Here is a 14,013-nt window from a genome sequence, read left to right on the forward strand (position 1 = left end):
GACATAGTTGTTTAGTAGTTATTTAGTATATTTGTAAGGATTGTAACGTAGTCGTCTGATAATTAGGGTCCAGATAATTTGGTGATTTCGCACTATGGTGGTGGGTGTGTTACCACGGTTTTGTTTTGTATCGTGATCGTAATTAAATAAATTATTTTTGTGACACAAAAAAAAGCAGATGGAAGGTTGAAATTCAGTTAAATAATTCATCATTTATAGCTATTATCAGTAATAGTGACTCACCTTGTTCAATAATGTACTTTAGGAAAGGAAATTAGCTGTTCATTCCTATTCTAAGACTCTAAATCTATAAACAATGTACAGTAAAGTTGTGATAATAACGAAAGACCTAGATAGAGTGGACGTGGAGAGAATATTTTCAATTGTGGGAGAGTTTAGGACCAGAGGGCACAGCCTCAGAATAAAAGGATGTGCCTTTAGAATGGAGTTGAGGAGGAATTTCTTTATCCAGAGGATGTTGAATCTGTGGAATTCATTGCTGGGGAGGCCAAGTCATTGGGTATTTTTAAAGTGCAGATTGATAGGTTAGTAAGGGTGTCATAGATTACGAGAAGGCAGGAGACTGGGGTTGGGAGAGAAAGATAGATCAGACATGATTGAATGGCAGAGTAGGCTTGAGGGGCTGATGGCCTAATTCTGCTTGGAAATCATGATAATCTGGCCTTCTTGCGACTTTTGGTGGCGGACTAGCAGATTTCTGGACTATTTGATGTTACTCCTATTAATTCCTGACCATACTTTTATTTCATTTTTTATCCATGGTACAAAGTAGCACAATAAATTTCCATTGAAACTTAGTTTAAATAGAGCAGGTACAGCAGAGGCTGGCTCCAGAGGTATACCCTCCCACATTCCTCACTGCTGGTGGTCTAGACCCCCTACCTTGACTCTAGCCACAGACCTCACTTTGGATCTCCAGCTTGCATGATGAGCGACTGAGCCAGATGCTGGATCATCAGGATTTCTGAACCATTGGATGCTGGATTATCAGAGTTTTACAGTAGCTGACCTTTGAAATGGCCCAATAAGATACACTACTCAAGGATAAATCTTCAGTGGCCAATTAATAAGTCGACATGTGGAACATTCTCATGTTTCCATTAATATAGTCCCATTAAATTTAGGATAATGTTGGGGAATTCCAGAAACCTGTAAAATCTTTCAAGGTTTTTATTGATCAAAGAATTTTGAAATGGCATAATCAGTTAAAGAGCTCCATGGGTGGGGCTGGCAGATGTTCTAAATGAATGCCTGAGAAACTTATTACATGAATGCAAACAATGCAAAGCTAAGGCCAAATAGCAATGTTATAATACCTTCCAGATCCTAGAAATTATTTGGTAGTTGAGAAGTTACGGATGACAAATTAACAAATATAACCATGGATTTTATATAGTCAGCTGAAGATTGTATCAAATTTAAAACTTTTTTTTCCTACATTACAACAGCGACTCAGTTCAGAATTATTTCTTGGATCACAAAGCACTTTTATTCATTCTACTTCATTTGAAGACTGGCTGATCAGGCATTATGTGAGAAATTGAGGAGGAATTGAGGCCAGGCTTCATGGACTTGTTTTGTGTTCTCGTGTGAATTCAGTTTGGTTGCTGAAACCTGCTTTGATGAATCTTTTTGGTCCTTTGCCTTTAACCTCAGTGTCGGACTCTGTCTTACAAAGTTTTTCAGTCTGAAAACTGAGAATCTATTTCCAAACTAAAATTTCTTAATGACATGATAACTAATATATCTGCTCTTGAATTTAGTGATTCTTAAAGGACGCTGCTCCATTGTAAAAATATTATTAAATAGTAACTATAACCCAGTTACTTCACTGCTTGCTGGGAACTACATTGTACATCTTGCCTTTAGTCATAGAGATAAAGAGCATGGAAACAGGTTGGCATGTCTCCTATGACTCTTACCAACTTCTACAAATGCATCCCGTTGGGATGCATCACAGCTTTGTTTGGCAGCAACTCTGCCCAAGACCACAAGAAATTGCAGAGTTGTGAATGTAGCACAGAGACTAGACTCCCCACCATCGATTATATCTACATATCAAACTGTCTTAAGAAAGTAGTCAAGATTAGTCATCTCCTTCTCTCGTCAGGCAGAAAATCAAAACGTTTGAAAGCATATACCACCAAATTCAGGAAAAGCTCCTTCCCTGCTGTTATGAGACTAAACGGTCCTCCCATAAGCTACGATGTAATCCCGATTTTCCAATCTATCTCATTTCAACACTGTACTGTCTTTTATCTGCACTTTTTATATAACTGTAATGCTGTATTCTGCACACTGGTATTTTTCTCTTTGCATTACCTGTTGTACCTGTGTTCAACTTGATTGTCCTTGCTTATAATATAATTTGACTGGATAGCACGCAAACAAAGCTTTTCACTGTATCTTGGAACACATGCCGATAATAAACCATTACCAAGAAGCAACAGGAGTCTGAACTGGCATTCTGCCCAACATGTCCATGCTGAACAATTTGCTGACCTGAGCTTGTCCCATTTGTCCGCGTTTGGTCACATCCCTCTAAACCATTTCTATCCATATGCCTATCCAAGTGTCTTTTAAATATTGTATTTATTACCTTCCTCTACCAGATCCCCTTTAAATTCATTTTTGTTATGGATTATAAATTTAGAAATTAATTTATGATAGTCGTTCCAAAAATGAAGTGAATCTTAGTTTTAATAAAAATAAATTGCAATTTTACTCCTCATTCTGTTTTTAGGACATCAATGGAACTTCATCAATGCCCAGCCTTTGTTACGCACACAGGATCTGCAACAGTTAGGGTGCTGGAGTTTGGACATCCTGGTTTACTGAATCCCAATCCGGTTGTCAAAGATGAAACCGGTCTCCTTATTGAAGAATATCTCTCTCCTGCCAAATTGGTGAGACATTTAAAGCAAATATTGTGGAAGGGAATCTATGCAAAAATTTAAGTTCCTAAATTAAATTGTAGATATCTTAAAAATGTGTTTGAGCTGTCAGTGTTAACATCACATCAAGCTGTTTGTCTTCAAATGCTCTGCAAGTTACAAGTTCAAATAATGCCAACAATTAGAGTCATCACAAGTGCAGCAGGTTCAATGACATCCTACTCCATCATTCTACAACAAAACAATTAAAGAAAAAAATAATAAAAGAATATGTATGCAGGAGGAATGAGTTATCTGATTTAGTGCATGGAAGCAGAATGTAGGCATTTCTTTTTTTGTAGGGATCTGATTAACTGATTTGGTGAGAATTCTGTGCTGGGTAGGAGCAGTGAGCAGGATTGTAGTGAATGGCTTAATGGGGACAAAACAGATAAGATAGCTCACAATTCTGATCATGTGATTCACTCCACAGCTGAACCAACAGTTTCATGAAGAATGTGGTATGCCATGGTATGGCATTTCACAAGAATGTTACTGAACACAATTTGACACTGACCCACAAACAAAAAGGCATCTGATCAAAATCTTGGTCTGGGTTGAGTTTTAAGGCAATGCAGAGAGGTTTAGAGCAAACCTTTGGTCTAGTTCACAGTGGAAACTCATCCCTGCTCCATGGTATCTCTCGGTCCCTCGGCCTTGCATGTGCCTCCCATAAGTGGAACTATACAATATTTCCCAGTCTCTCCCAATGGGAAAGTATTCCATACGCCACTTTTTGGATGAAGTAGTTTTTTTGAATTTTATATTGGATTTATTCTTCACTGTCCTATGTATATGAGTTTTCTACTTTTAAATTATCTATCCACCCAACAAAACTTTATAACTTGTCTTCCATTAAGTTTAACTCTGCAGAGTGCAAAGAAGATTTACAAGGATGTTGTCGGTACTTGAGGGATTGAGCTTTATGGAAAGGTTGCCAGGCTGGGACTTTATTCCTTGGAGCACAGGAAGCTGTTTGATTTATGGAGGTGTATAAAATTTTAGAGGAATAGATAGTGTAAATGCAATTTTTTCCCCCCAGGGTAGGGGAAATCTGGAAGTAATTGGGGCAGGCACAATAACAACATTTCAAATGGAGATGCAAGGAACTGCAGATCCTGAAATTTTGAATAAAACACAAAGTGCTGGAGTATCTTAGTGGGTCAGGCAGCATCTGTGGAGGGAACATTTCGGGTCGGGACCCTTATTCAGCTCAGAACCATGCCCTTTGGCCCAACTTGTCCAACTCTTTTTGTCCATCTATCTGCCAATCACCCCACCTCACCTGTATCCACCTTTCACTTGCAAGGCTTTGCCCTGCCGCCACCTGTCTACCAGCTTTCTCCCCTCGATTACAATGTCTGAAGAAGGGTCCTGAACCAAAACATTGTGTAACCATTCCCTTCACAGATGCTGCCTGACCTACTGGGTTACTCCAGCACTTTGTGCTTTTAATCAACATTCAAAAGACATTTGGACAGGTACATGGATAGGAAAGGTTGTGAAAGGCATGGACCAAATGTGGGCAGTTGGGACCAGCTTAGATGAGGCATCTTGGTTGGCATGGCCTAGTTAGGCCAAAGTGCCCGTTTCTGTGCTGTATTCATGGGAATGCTTAGTTCATGAACACTCAGTGCTGAAGGAGCACTGAGAATGACACCCTGTGTTAATGCATTGAAAAATCCGAAGCCGAGCAAAGAATGGTGGAAGGCATACACCACCTCACAAACTATCCTGTTCCATCAAGTATCTCCAGATCAACCTGTGGAAAGGTCTAGAGGACCACATCGGCCTCATCATTGAACTCCAAAACAACAAAACTCGACTTTAATCAAATCCTCCTTGACTTTGAAGGATCTCCTAAGAAAGAGACACCCATATATGTAGTGCCTTCAAATCCTGGGTAGTTAAAAAAATTATCAACATGGATTTGAACTGGCTATGTTTGGAATTCTTAAACCCATCAAAAACTTTTTTTCATGGAATTATGCCAGTAAAATGTATTTAAATGCTGTTTTTTTCTGTAGGAACCTGATAGTTTTTGAGGATATCCTTCCATTGTTTGTTGCAAATTCATTTCTTGCTGAGACAGCTGACAATTTATGTAGGTTTATATAAGAAGAACATAAAGAGCAATTCTGCACTTTAGAGGTGTACAGGTAATGTAAACGATACATGGAAACTTCGCTCCCTTGGCAGCCTTTTTACTGAATGCTGAAGACTCCTCTCGTTTTAATAAGTTAATGAAATGTAGAGGTTGTGGGAAGTAACCAAGTCACAACTTTACAATGGAATTTTACAGGTCAGGAGATGGCCATTTTGCCTAAAGTATCTGAAAGAGGCCTTCTGCTTTGCTATATTCCCAATGACCTACAAATATTCAAGTATGTATATAATTCAATAAAAGCTACCTGTGAATTGTTTGAGGTTGTGCATTCCAGATCACTTCTTTATCATCTTAATGTAAACTGCTGGAGGAACTCGGTGGGACAGGCAGCAAATCACATTTGATGTTTCAAGTTAGGATTCTTCAACAGGAGGTCTGATGGGTAGACAGAATATTTTTCCCAGGGGAGAAATGTCAAAGTCTTTTGGGTATGGCTTTAAGGTGAGAGAGGGAAATTTAAATGGAGATGTTCAGGGTAATTTGTTTACATGTGGTGGGTGCTTGGAACATGCTGCCAGGTGTGGTGGTGGAGAGGGGTTGAGGCTTTTAGACAGGCACATGGATTTGGAGGGACATGGATCATGTGCAAGCAGAGGAAATTAGTTTCACTTGTTATCATGTTTGATATTGTATGCTCAAAGGCCTTTTCTATGCTGTACTGTTCTGTTTGTTCAAAATGAAGAAGAATCCCGACCTGAAATGTTATCTGCCATTTCCCTCCACAGATGCTGCATGACCAATTGAGTTTTTTTTGTTCAGGATTCCAGCATTTGCAGTTTCTTGTGTCTTCTCTTTATTATCTTATCCTGTTTATCTTCCTGTACTGCTTGGTGATGGGAGGTAGAGAGCTGCTGGTTGAGGGTTGCTTTTGAGAATGAAAGCCTAATGCCAGTGATGTGCGGCCGGATCAGTGCTGAGACCCTTGCACTTTGTTACATGCATTAATGATCTAGGTGTGAATGTAGTGTAATGAGTAGTGTAGTTGACACAAAAAATGTTGACGGTATGCAGTCTTCAGTTACAGAACAATATTGATGAATTGGTAAAGTTGGCAGAGCAATGGCAGAATTTAATCCAGAAACGTGTGAGCTGATGTGTTGTGGGAGGACTAAAAAGGCTAGGATGTTCATAATGAATGGAGGGAATCTAAGAGCATCTAAACAATAGAGGCACCTTGGTGTACAAGTCCAAGCATATTTGAAAGCAGTAGCACCCTAGTTACGACGGTTTACAGGATACTTGCCATCTTTATCCAGGCATATTATACAGTACCAGAGAAATTATGATGAAATTATATAAATGCTGGTACTCTCTCAACATTTACAAATGTTAGTGAATACTGAAATACCATGGTACAGACCAAGTGTTGGGAAATGGGAGTACTATAGCTAGAAACCTGATGGATGCCATTATTTAGTTCACTAGCTAGAAGCACACCCCAGTCAAAAGAAGGTGGTTGTGTTTCTGCTGCTTCATCAATGGCCTTCCTTGCCTTTCCCTCAACATACTTCTGGGGATCTTTGCTGATTGCACAGTGCTCAATTGCATTGCAGCTTTTTTTAGCAAATGGAGTTGCAAATAACATCCGTGCCATTTATCACAATTACAAATAACCAACTGCTCTCTACATTACCATCATTGGACCCTGACAATGAGTATTGAGAAGTGTTGGGTCACAAATGATCAGCGACCTGACTGGAGCACGCGCTCGCATAAATACTGCACTCTGTTTCTAATTTGATACTGAAAAAACGCAGTAATAATGCACCTGAAATGGAGGATGTGGCGTAGCAGGAATTTATCCTGCCAAAATGAAAACCATCAGTCACAAAGCTCAAAATAAAACTGAGAATGAAAAGTAGATAATTGGAAAAGCTGCTAGTTACTGAGGCGACAAAGCAATCACACCACTGACTTTTTAAAAAAAAATGCTTGCTGATGCCATTTTGAATTTTTACTGCAAATAATTCAAATTAAATAATGTTGGGCGAAAGAGTGAAAAACAAACAGGAAAAGCAACAAACTTTGAAGTGTGTTACAAATTTCATTGAAGATTTGGTCTGGTATTTATATTTATTATTGTATATTGTTTTCTTAGACATATGCCATTTGGCTCATTCAGTCTATGTCATTTTCAGGCATTCCCATTAATCCCTACTTATTTCCCTGTGAGCTATTCTCTCACATACCCTGCAACTCCCTCTAATTTTTCTACCACCTACTTACACTCAGGGTAATTACAGTGGGCAATTGACCTACCAGCAGATATTTGGGATGTGGGAAAGATGTAATACCTGGAGCAAACCCGTGCATTTGCACTGTGAATGTGTACACTCCGCACAGACAGCATAGAGTCAGAGAGGTGTACAGCATGGAAACAGGCCCTTCGGCCCACCTTGCTCACGCAGACCAAGTTGGCATAGAAGGCTAGTCTCATTTGGCCCATATCTCTCTGAACCCCCCCTGTCCATATATATGTCCAAATGTCATAATTGTATCCAAGTATGACTTCCGGTGACAGGTCATTCCAGACACAGGCTAGACTCTGAGTCAAAAGGTTGCCCCTGAGAACCCTCAATCTTATCCTCTCTCACCTGCAGCCTATGCCCTCTAGTTTTAGAATCCTCTGCCCTGGGGAAAAAAGACTCTGAGTGTTCACTTTGTCCATGCTCCTCATGATCTTGTACACCTCAGTAAAGTCACCCTTCAGCCTCCTAAGCTACCAAGAAAAACACATTCATTAATTTAGTATATTCTTCTGAAAACTGTTTATCAACAAAAGGATCTCCCCCGCATGTGCCTATCATTTCAATTTGGTGAAAGATGTGGACGCAGACCAGTCCATCATGCAAACCAGCCTGTGCTGCCACTTCCCCAGCACTTCACCCCATCCACTCCTTCGACGCTTCACCTTGCTTTAGGAAAGCAGCCAACATAATCAAGGATCGCTTTCTCCACTTCTACACTCTTCTCCACTCTTTCATCAAGCTGAAGATACAAAAGGTTGAGAACACATACCACCAGATTCCGCATCAGTTTCATCCCTGCTTTTGTCAGCCCCTTGGAGGGATCTCTCGAAAACTAAAGATGCATCCCTGATTTTCCAAACTACCTTATGGCCTCTGTATTTTTTTTCTTGTTTGTATTTTCTCTGTAACTGTAATACTATCAGGCTGCCATTTCAATGAACACTTGCGCTCAGTCTTTGTAGACCTGCAGGATCTCCCGGTTATCAACCATTTTAACCCCCCATTCCCATACCGACCTTTCTGTCCTGGGCCTCCACCTTTGCCGGAGTGAGGTCACATGCAAAATGGAGGAACAGCACCTCATATTCCGCTTTGGTAGCTTACATCCCACCTGTGTGAACATTGAATTCTCCAATTATAGATAGCAACCCCGTTCATCTGTTCCCTGTGCCCCACCTGGGTGCACTCCTATTTCTCTGCCTATCCCATTCCCTTTCTACCTATATCCCTTCCACTGGCTTCACATTTCATTTATTTTCTGCTTATCTTACACGCTTTTGCCTCTTCATCTCTAGCCTTTGTCCACCCATTTGCCAATGAAACCCCCTCTCACCTTATTCACATATCACTTGCCTGGTATTGTCCCATCCACACCAAAACATATCCTGTGCATGACCTCCAAAGAAGTCACCAGACCTGCTGAGTTACTCTAGTATTTTGTGAGATTTTTTGTAAACCAGCATCTGCAGTTCCATGTTTCTACGCTGTAATCTGCACTCTGTTTTCTTTCTCATTTTGCATTACCTGTTGTACCCAAATGGCTTGATTATACTTAACCAGGGTATGATAGGCCTGGTTAGCACACAAACCAGTGCTTTTTGTTGTGGACAAAAAGGTGCCAATACGCATGTCAATTAAAAATTAGGTTACTTTTATCTATATTTTTCCCCATCAACATACCCAACGTTGGGGATACTTTAACGTGTAATATAATAACTGAACTCTTAAGTCTAAAGAAATAAATGTTCTAATTCGTTCACTTACATTATCCATTAGCTAAGCATGATTAATAAACATATGTCAAGTTAGAGGTGCCGGTACACTGTAACAGCAAATACCATCCCAAAAAAAACACTGCGCAAAACAACATTTTCACTGTGACAAAGACATTTTTGAGAGAGAGAGGACGTGTTTGAAGATGTGCAGCATTCCAAGTAAAATGGAAAAGAGAGGCTAGAGATGAAGAGACAAAAGCATGTAAGATAAGCAGAAAAGAAGAGTGAAATGTAAAGAGTAAAGACAGGAGAATCAGGACCAATGTGTTACTCTGAAAGTACCTCTGGACAGTTTTCTATTTAAAGTCTAAATAAAGTCAACATGTTGTATCGACAAAGATTAATTCAATTTTAACAAGAAACATGTTTTATACACTCCAGATTTTCTTCCCTCATAATATCAAAGAACTTATTGTTCTCAGGCATAGTTATAGAGCTATGCAGCATGGAAACAGGCCCTTCGGCCTACCTTGTCGATGCTGAGTTTGTATAATTGGCTCGAGTTGGCTAGAGCCCCCGAAACCCTTCCTATCCATATATCTGTCCAAATGTCCTTTAAAAGATGTAATTGTAACCACTTCTATAACCCTATGGCAACCCTTATATATTACTTAAAATTAATGTTTTCATTAGTTTTCATTTCATCAGCTGTTTTAAATAAAAGGAAAAAGACTTGCCTTCGGAAAGTGAGTTTTGTGATTTTGGATATTGCAAAACGTTCCAGCCGGGTGTTTAAAGTTAGGTCAATGTTGTACTGTCGAATGTCGAACATATGCCAATTGTGAGCAACCAGTTTAGCAGTTAAACATTTCCTCACTGAGGCAGGTTGGAACAGGCAATGCACCACTCCAACTAGAATTGTCATTTCACGGTTAAACAACTCCAGCATTATAAAAGAGCAATCCCTAGGACCAGACCAAAAGGACAATCCACTTTGGAGTAAATCATCAATGAATGCTGTCACTGTTTATTTAATTGGAAATCAAAACAGGGAGCTGGAGTGATTCCATGCTTTCAGGCGATTATTTCCCACCACAAGCAGCAAATCAGGAGAATCTGGGCAAAATGCCATTGAGAGATGCTGCTGCATTGTTTGTATTCTGGGTCAGTACCGAGGGTTTCCCTGGGCTGATGTATAAATGTGCTTTGTTTGTACAGAAGAAATCAAAGCAGGAGAAGGTCTTTTGGCCTCTTGCACATGTGCTATCATTCAGTAAGATCATGGCTGATCTTTTCCCTTCATTTATCAGGCAACCTTTGGTTCCTTTAATATCCAAACAATCTATCGACCTCTGTCCTGAATGTACTCTCTAGCCTTTGTCACTATCTCCACCTAGCTGTCATTCCCGCCCACCTTCACCTGTTCAACATTTCACTGGCAGGTTTTTTCCCCACCCGCACCTCTCTTTTCCAGCCTCACCCCCTGCCCCCCACTCCCCTACTCCATCAGTCTGGAGAAAGCTCTCAACCTGACAAGTCATCTGTCCATTCCCTCCACAGATTTTGCCTGACCCGCTGAGTTCCTCCAGCACCTTGGGTTAGAGTGCATATTGCTGGGAGTCAAGTCAAGCCAAGTCGAGTTTATTGTCAAATGCATAAGTACGGTGAGGTACAGGTAGAATAAAATTATTGATTGCAGCAGCATTACAGGAGTGTAGACAACACAGGAAATTATAAATTATACATAAATTGCACAAAAGCTCAACAAGACAGTGAAAAGAAAAACGCACTGCAAAAAAAAAGACATTATTACAAAATACAATCAGAAAACAAGTCCGTGATACAATGAGGTGGTCTGTAGGTAAAATTAGGGTTGTGCAGATTGGTCCAAGGACCTGATAGTTATAGGAAAGTAGCTGTTCCTGAACCTGGTGGTGTGGGACTTCAGACTTCTGTGCCTCCTGCTCGATGGTAGCGGTGAGTAGAGGGCATGGCCCAGATGGTGAGGATCCTTGATGATAGATGCCATCTTTTTGAGGCAGGGCCTCATGTACCTGTAGCTGCTTTTGATGGTGTGGAGGGCTGTGCCCATGATGGACTGGGATGAGTCCACCACTCTGCAGCCTCTTGTGTTCATGTGTGTTGGAATTCCCGTACCAGATTGCATCTAGTCAGGATATGTACTTTCTACAGTGCATATTTACATTTGTTAGAGTATTTGGTGACATGCTGATGCTCTTTAAACTTCTAAGAAAGTAAAGGTGTAGTTGAGTATTGATGAATGGACAAAACCACTGTCCATTTTTATTTTTGGATTAGGAATCTATGATGATTGCGATACCGGAAGAATCAGTGCTACGACACTAGCTGTTCACTATCTACATCAATGAGCGGACGTGGGAATCAAGGCTAATATATCTAGTCTGATAATCATAAGCTAAGTTGCAATGCGTGTTGCATCAGGAGAATGTAGGGGCGGGCGGGAGGGGGGCTTCAGGAATGTGGGGTGTGCTGGTGGAAATAGATAGATAGATAGATAGAAAATAGGTGCAGGAGGAGGCCATTTGGCCCTTCCAACCAGCACCGCCATTCATTGTGATCATGGCTGATCATCTACAATCAGTAACCTGTGCCTGCCTTCTCCCCATATCCCTTGATTCCACAAGCCCCTAAAGCTCTATCTAACTCTCTTTTAAATTCATCCAGTGAATTGGCCTCCACTGCCTTCTGTGGCAGAGAATTCCACAAATTCACAACTCTCTAGGTGAAAATGTTTCTTCTCACCTCAGTTTTAAATGGCCTCCCCTTTATTCTTAGACTGCGTCCCCTGGTTCTGAACTCCCCCAACATTGGGACCATTTTTCCTGCATCTAGCTTGTCTAGTCCTTTTATAATTTTATACGTCACTATAAGATCCCCTCTCATCCGTCTAAACCCCAGTGAATACAAGCCCAGCCTTTCCAATCTTTCCTCATATGACAGGTTAACCTCATGAACCTACGCTGCACTGCCTCAATAACAAGGGCGTCCTTCCTCAAATTAGGAGGCCAAAACTGCACCAGGGCCCTATACAACTGCAGAAGGACCTCTTTGCTCCTGTACTCAAATCCTCTCGTTATGAAGACCAACATGCCATTAGCTTTCTTCACTGCCTGCTGTACCTGCATGCTTACTTTCAGTGACTGGTGTACAAGGACACCAAGGTCTCGTTGCACTTCCCCTTTACCTAATCTGACACCATTGAGATAATAATTTGCCTCCTTGTTTTTGCCGCCAAAGTGGATAAAATGGATTGGCTCAATATCGGCAAGGACATGGCAGATGAAATATAACATGGAAAGATGTGTTTATCCACTTTGGTTGTAAAAGTATAACGGGAAATGAGCTGAATGGCCTTTTCCTGTTATTTATGAACCTATTTTTGTACACGAGGGCAGATTATGCCTGTAAACTCCCTCTCAAACAAACTCGCTTTGGTTTAACATGTCATCTAAAGATCGTCCCACCAGCAGTTTTGCTGGGTGGGTTATGAACTCGCATCTGTGGAGCAGAAACCAAACCCACATTGTGGACCTGAAGGAAGGCAGATCTGTGTCCTATCATGAATAAAATTACTGACGGGTATGTTTTTCTTATTACAAGTGTGTACATTGTATCCGGTACAAATTAAGCAGATATTAACTGATCAAATGATCGGCTTCAATTAATGCACGTTATCACAACTTGACAATTTTGACTAAAGTGCGTAGGGTGTGGATTAAAGTGAGGGCTTATCTCACGATTTGAATTCTGTACTACCTATATACTGAAATATTTCCTGTCTTCCTGTTCGTTTTGTTGTCTCATCTTTAATATTGAAACGACAGTTACCTGCTGATTATACATCTGTCTTTATTTACATCTCAGCGAGCCCTGACTGCGACAGAGGACTTACGACAGGTGAAAGTTTTGGAGATGTGTGTAGACACACAGGATAATAGTCTGGGAAACTTTGGTAAGTAAATCTTTTATAGCGAGGAACTATTTATTTACAGAACTTTATTCAAAGGAACTTCTGGGTCGATAAAGGAAGACACAAAGTGCAGGAGTAACTCAGTAGGTCAGGCAGCATGGGTAGGTGACATTTTGGGTCGGTATACAAGGTAGATATCTTGCTTTCACAGTATCTTCATATGTAAAATGCCAGAGATTATTTTAAGATGTTAAGAATACATTACAGAGGGCTTCATTGGAATGTGTGACCATTTGATTACACAGTCTTTTTCCATGAAATTGCTTTCATTATTTAATCCTAATAGGAATTGCAGAAAGATTGTGAACTGATTACAACTGAGGGACGAATATCTGACATCCCAGAGACTAGTTCATTTAAAATTCCGCCATCTGCATCCTACCTCTTATCCAATCCCATTTATTCCTCTCCTTCCTGTCCTAATTTGGCTCCCAATTTTAGAATGAATCAGATTTCAAACTTTTTATTTAAGTTTTTAAATCCCTCCATGGTGTCACAGCTCTTTGCTTTAGCTGACCAAACATCTCTCAAAGGAGAGTCAGTGGATGTTATTTACTTGGATTTTCAGAAGGTCTGGAAGAAGGCAAAGGTTTGGAATAATTCTTCACACAGAGAGTGGTGAGTCTGTGGAATTCTCTGCCACAGAAGGTAGTTGAGGCCAGTTCATTGGTTATATTTAAGAGGGAGTTAGATGTGGCCCTTTTTGCTAAAGGGATCAGGGGGTATGGAGAGAAGGCAGGTACAGGCTACTGAGCTGGATGATCAGCCATGATCATATTGAATGGCGGTGCAGGCTCGAAGGGCCGAATGGCCTACTCCTGCACCTATTTTCTATGTTTCTATGTTTCTATAAAGGGGACTGTTTCTGGTTAGCTGCCTTTGACTAGTGGCGTTCCGCAGGGATTGGTGTTGGGGC

At 40.6% G+C, this 14,013-nt stretch overlaps 1 protein-coding gene across 4 annotated transcripts in view; it reads left to right on the top strand.

The window, feature by feature from the left end:
- Positions 1-14,013, top strand: part of lrrc56 (leucine rich repeat containing 56) — a 77,626-nt gene that overhangs the window by 13,871 nt on the left and 49,742 nt on the right. For 2 of the 4 annotated variants that reach the window (XM_078415275.1, XM_078415276.1), the window contains exon 2: positions 12,992-13,079. The exons of 1 other annotated variant lie outside the window; for it this stretch is intronic. In XM_078415275.1, coding sequence (XP_078271401.1) covers positions 12,992-13,079 — 88 coding nt within the window. Of the gene's footprint in view, positions 1-2,764; positions 2,928-12,991; positions 13,080-14,013 lie in introns of all 4 variants that reach the window. One more of the 4 variants, XM_078415274.1, reaches the window with a different exon arrangement.

This window comes from Rhinoraja longicauda, chromosome 18 (genome assembly GCF_053455715.1).
Source record: "Rhinoraja longicauda isolate Sanriku21f chromosome 18, sRhiLon1.1, whole genome shotgun sequence".
NCBI lineage: Eukaryota > Metazoa > Chordata > Chondrichthyes > Rajiformes > Arhynchobatidae > Rhinoraja > Rhinoraja longicauda.